General features: G+C 71.5%; 1 protein-coding gene across 3 annotated transcripts in view; it reads right to left on the bottom strand.

The window, feature by feature from the left end:
* The window catches only part of TSC22D4 (TSC22 domain family member 4), a 12,173-nt gene extending 7,016 nt beyond the window's left edge, over positions 1–5,157 (bottom strand). For 2 of the 3 annotated variants that reach the window (XM_078850875.1, XM_078850873.1), the window contains exons 1-2: positions 4,153–5,157; positions 3,533–3,684 (exon numbers count right to left, since the gene is read on the bottom strand). In XM_078850875.1, the coding sequence (XP_078707001.1) occupies positions 3,533–3,684; positions 4,153–4,722 (722 nt within the window). In that variant the 5' untranslated portion in view covers positions 4,723–5,157. The remainder of the gene's footprint in view (positions 1–3,532; positions 3,685–4,152) is intronic. The other variant, XM_078850874.1, reaches the window with a different exon arrangement.
* Between the last annotated feature and the right edge of the window lie 363 nt (positions 5,158–5,520).

The raw sequence follows: 5,520 nt of genomic DNA, 5'->3' as shown, positions 1-5,520 counted from the left end.
ACGCGCTATCTCAGAGTCGCCCCTCACTCCCGACCCCCAGCCCCCGGCCCGGCCGGCGCCCCTCACTCCCGACCCCCCCAGGCTCCCGGCCCGGCCGGCGCCCCTCACTCCCGACCCCCAGGCTCCCGGCCCGGCCGGCGCCCCTCACTCCCGACCCCCAGGCTCCCGGCCCGGCCGGCGCCCCTCACTCCCGACCCGCAGCCCCCCGGCCCCGCCGGCGGCCCTCACTCCCGACCCCCAGCCCCCCGGCCCGGCCGGCGCCCCTCACTCCCGACCCCAGCCCCCCGGCCCGGCCGGCGCCCCTCACTCCCGACCCGCAGCCCCCTGGCCCGGCCGGCACCCCTCACTCCCCGACCCCCAGGCTCCCGGCCCGGCCAGCGCCCCTCACTCCCGACCCGCAGCCCCCCCGGCCCCGCCGGCGCCCCTCACTCCCGACTCCCAGGCTCCCGGCCCGGCCGGCGCCCCTCACTCCCGACCCCCAGCCCCCCGGCCCGCCGGCGCCCCTCACTCCCGACCCCCAGCCCCCGGCACCACCAGCGCCCCTCACTCCCGACCCACACACCCCGGCCCCGCCGGCGCCCCTCACTCCCAACCCGCACACCCCGGCCCCGCCGGCGCCCCTCACTCCAACCCCCCAGGCTCCCGGCCCGGCCGGCGTCCCTCACTCCTGACCCGCACACCCCGGCCCGGCCGGCGCCCCTCACTCCCGACCCCCAGCCCCCCGGCCCGGCCGGCGCCCCTCACTCCCAACCCCCAGCCCCCGGCCCAGCCGACACCCCTCACTCCCGACCCGCAGCCCCCCAGCCCGGCCGGCGCCCCTCACTCCCGACCCCAGCCCCCCGGCCCGGCCAGCGCCCCTCACTCCCGACCCGCAGCCCCCCGGCACCACCAGCGCCCCTCACTCCCGACCCGCAGCCCCCCGGCCCGGCCGGCGCCCCTCACTCCTGACCCGCACACCCCGCCCGGCCGGCGCCCCTCACTCCCGACCCCCCAGGCTCCCGGCCCGGCCGGCGCCCCTCACTTCCTGACCCGCACTCCCCGGCCCGGCCGGCATCCCTCACTCCCGACCCCCAGGCTCCCGGCCCGGCTGGCGCCCCTCACTCCTGACCCACACACCCCGGCCCGGCCGGCGCCCCTCACTCCCGACCCGCACACCCCGGCCCCGCCGGCGCCCCTCACTCCCGACCCCCAGGCTCCCGGCCCGGCCGGCGCCCCTCACTTCCCGACCCCCAGGCTCCCGGCCCGGCCGGCACTCTTCACTCCCAACCTGCAGCCCCAGACATGGATGTGACATCCGGAACTTTATACCACAGGGAATCAGCTCCCTAGATTGGGCTTTTTGCCTCCAATGGTGCCCCTGCCCCCCAAAGCTCTCCCAGTCTGACACCGAAACTCCGCCCTAAAGTTCCTCAAAGTCACCCCAACACCTCGGCTGGGATGCCCTGACACCGCACCCCTAAACACTCATGCCAGATTCAGACTGAGCCCCCCAAACTCATCCTGATCCCCAAACTTTAACCAACTCAACCCCCCAAATACACCCAGGTTCAAGCAACCCCCAAATACAGCCTGACCCCCTCTCTGGCCTCCCTACTCACCCACCCCTGGCTGCCCACCTGAGACGCAGCCCCTCAGATCCGGCCCCCACACGAGACGCAGCCTGGCCATGACCTTGCCCCCCAGGTGGGCAGCCCCCGAGCCCTTCCCCTCCTGCTCCCCGGTACCTGTGGAAGATGAGCAGCAGGGAGAGCAGGGTTTTGTCAATGTCTCGGCGCCCAGCGCCCGGCTGCCCCCGGCTCTGGGGCCCCGGGGCCCCTGGCTTGGCCCGAGCAGGGGACGTGCCTCGGGAGGGGGCCGGCGAGGCACAGCCCCGGCGGCGGGAGCGGGTGGGGTCCCCGGTGTCCGGGAGGGAGCAGCACCCGCAGCTGCGGGGCTCCCGCTGCGCCTCAAAGCAGCTCACCCGGGACTTGACTGAGATTGCCGGCAGCTCCAGCGCCATGGGGGCCCGACTACCCTGGGATCCTCCGCAGCCCAAGTCCCTGAGCCACTGGGAGCCCAGCTGGGGGGCAGAGCCCTTGTGGGGAGCAAAGGGACCCTGGCTTGCAAGGGAGGCAGACGCCGAGGTGCCCGGCTTTGCTGTGGTACAAGCACCCAGCTGTTCGCTGCCAGCCAGCGCTGCCCAGCCCCCGCTCATTCACTCCCATTGGCCGGGCACCACCCCCCCCAGCACCCCCCTTCCCGGGAGGTGGGGGGACGGCTCACATGGGGCGCCTGGCACCATGCCCAGCTGGCAGTGGAGAAAGGGAGCTCCCCCCCTCTCGGGACACAGCTCCTCCCGCCCAAAGCTCCCCCTGTTGGGACACAGCTCCCCCCCAACAGAGCTCCCTCGAGACGCAGCACCTGAAAATACCCCTGTGCCCCATTCCTGCCCCCCTGAGCCAGCCAGTCCCCGCCCTGGGGCCGGGTGGGAGCCAGCACCCCCTAGAGGGAACGGGCCCCGTGCCTCACATGGGGGGACATACACAGGGATGGGGGAGGGGAGCACCATTGCTGATCAGGAGTCTGTGGGGGTGGGGGGAACAAAGGCGGCTTTATGAGGCTGCCACCTTCTGTTTATATTTCCTCGGTGGGGGGCAGGACACATGGGGGGGTTACCATGGAAACTGGGACCATACCCACCCCCTGCAAATGCACACTCTGGAATAGAACCCAGGCGTCCTGCCTCCCAGGCTGCCCTGCTCTAACCACCAGCCCCCACTCCCCTCCCAGAGATGGGGAGAGAACCCAGGCATCCTGCCCTCCCCCGCCTCTTTAATCCCCCGCCAGCTAGAATGTTTAAGGATCTGTTGCCACCTAGTGGTGAGTGGTGAGATAGCAGCCACCAGCTGAGTTCCCTGTCTCGGCTGTGGGGTGAGTGGAGGTGACCCCCAAGGCTTCTCCTCCCCCACTGGTGCATATGCGCCCCCCAGCTCTGCCTGTACCCCTCACTCCCAATCCACAGCCCCTGCTAGTCCAGCCCTGCCCCCCCCAGCTCTGCTGGTGCCCCTCACTCGTGGGGTCTGCTGGGAGCACTGGGGCAGTTTGTTATTGTAGCGTCTCTCAGAGGCTGCAGGGCTGTACAGGCCCCCTTGCGAGTGTCGGGGGCCCTTGGGAGCGCTCGCTCGTTATTGTAGGGTCTACCAAAAGGAAGGCTTAGCTGTGCAGAGGTTTGTTATTGTAGGGTCTCTCTGATCTGCTCCTCTGCCCCCCACCCTGCATTCCCCATAGTGCCCCTCTCCCCTGCTGCCGGGATCCCTCCCAAACCCCACCGCCCGATCCATGAAGCACAACTGAGTCACATCCGCTCCCAGCCATTCAAATGCAACTTCCCCCCCCCCAGCTTCCTTCCTCTTCCACTGAGCACGTCCGCCCCCCACCCTGCCCCCCGCTGGCCTCAGCCCTGCAGCCCCCCACCCCCCATCCAACCCACCCCTCTGCAAATCAGGAAGTCCCGCCCTCCGTCAGGCGCACCGGACAGGAAGTTCCGCCTCACCTTTCATCATCGCTGTCCTGGTGCGCCCCCATTGCGAACATGGAGCGGGCCAGGCTGAGGCCTCCAAAGGGGTCCGACCCCTTCCGGATGGGGCTCCCTTCCCGGAAAAAGTGGGGGGCCGGAGATGAGGGGCGGGAGCCTCGGGGTGGCACCTGGGGAGGAGAGGCAGAGTTAGAGATGGGGCCTCCACGGGGCGCTGGCCCCACTCCAGCCCTGGGGTGGGGTACTGGCTGGCTATGGGGTGAGATGGGGATGCGGAGGGGGAGAGTTAGCAGCTGGGAGGGGGGTCAGAGCTCAGAAATTCCCACAATGCATCTCACCACATTAGGGCACAGGAGAGGGCGGTCCTCACCCCCAACCCCAAAATAAACCTGCTCTGCCCCCTGGCCAAGCTGTCAGCCCTGCTGGCATCCAGTGGCGGGGAGTTCCACCCGCCAACACTACCCCGAGCAGGTCTTTCGAAGGGGAGGTGAGATGGTGCCCCAGGGGTGGCCCCACCACAGTCACTCCCTCCCTCCCCCCCTCCCCAGCCACTTGTCCCCAACCCCGGCTGGTGGGGCTGACCGCTACCCCGTGGAGCTCCCCTGCCCCACAGAACCCAGGCATCCGGGCCCCTTTACCTTGTGCCTCTCCTCCACCTCCCTCCGGATGCGCTGGGCGAGGCCGTGGGGCAGCAGCAGCTCTTCCACCCCCAGGCTCGGCTCCGTGGTGGGCCCATGGCTGTGAGCTCTGCCTCCTGGCGCGGCGCCCCCTGGTGTCCTCTCCCCACCCCCCAGTGAGCGGGGCAGGTGCTCGCCGGGATGGGCTGTGCCCTGGGAGTGGCCATGCCCACCCCAGGGCGGTGGCAGAGGGGGGCTGAAGTAGCCGTGGGGCTTGGGCACCAGCCCGGCCAGCTCCAGGCGGGAGTCGAGGGACTGCGGGTGCCGGGCGGTGCTCAGGAGCCGCCCCACGGCCTGGTGCTCGGGGTCACGGTCGTAGAACTCCAGGCAGGTCCAACGTCCCCGTTTGTAGGGCTCACCCGGGCCCTGGTCCAGCTTCACCAGGCGGAAGCGGGAGGCTGCGCCGGGGGGCCCGTTCCGCGGCACGGCCACGTCCTCCGGCGGCTCCATGCCGGGCGGCACCGCCAGGGGCTCGAACTCGCTGGTGATGCTGGTGATCTGGAAGCTGCTCTTCTTCCTGGCGCCGCTCATGGTCCCCGCGCCGGCGCCCACTCACCGGGGCCGGGCTCGCGCCGGGCCCGCGCTGGGGTCTCCGGCCAGGGATGGAGCCGCAGGCAGTGACATCCCCACGGGCACGTGCCGCAAAGGGGGGCACCGGTGACCCCCGATTCTAGCTCACCTGCAGGTCAAAGGTCACAGGGCAGTTCTGGAGGGTTTCAGGCATCCCGGCCCCCCACCGTGGAGGGGGTGGGGCTGCAAAGTTCCCTGAAGTTGGGGCAGGGAGTGGGGTACCCCAGGGGGGCAGGATCCGGGAGAAGGGGGGCAAGTCAGGGAGGGGGGCGCTGGGTTCTTTATTCTCTGCCCTGGGGGCGCCCCCCGGTCCCCACCGCCCGGCCTGAGTCAGGCCAGACCTGCCGCCTGTTGACAAGTCCCCACTCCAGGAAGTCCAACCCCCGCCCCGACCAGCTGACAGCTCCCCGAAGCCCCGCCCCCGCCCGTCCAGCTGACAGCTCTCCCAGGCCCCGCCCCCGCCCGTCCAGCTGACAGCTCCCCCAAGCCCCGCCCCCGCCCGTCCAGCTGACAGCACCCCCAAGCCCCGCCCCCGCCCCCTGACAGCTCCCCCGGCCCCGCCCCCGGCCCCGGCCCCGGCCCCGGCCCCGCCCCCTCCCGGCCAGCAGGCAGCTCCTCCCACGACCGGCCCGCCTGCTCGGTACACCCCGCCCCGTTAACCCCCTTCCCCGCCACGGCGCCCCCCCACCCCGTTAACCCTTTCCCCGCCACGGCGCCCCCCCCACCTCGTTAACCCCTTTCCCGCCACGGCGCCCCCAC

The sequence above is a fragment of the Lepidochelys kempii genome, chromosome 28 (assembly GCF_965140285.1).
Source record: "Lepidochelys kempii isolate rLepKem1 chromosome 28, rLepKem1.hap1, whole genome shotgun sequence".
NCBI classification, from domain to species: domain Eukaryota; kingdom Metazoa; phylum Chordata; order Testudines; family Cheloniidae; genus Lepidochelys; species Lepidochelys kempii.
This window is presented reverse-complemented; position numbering and strand designations above follow the sequence as displayed.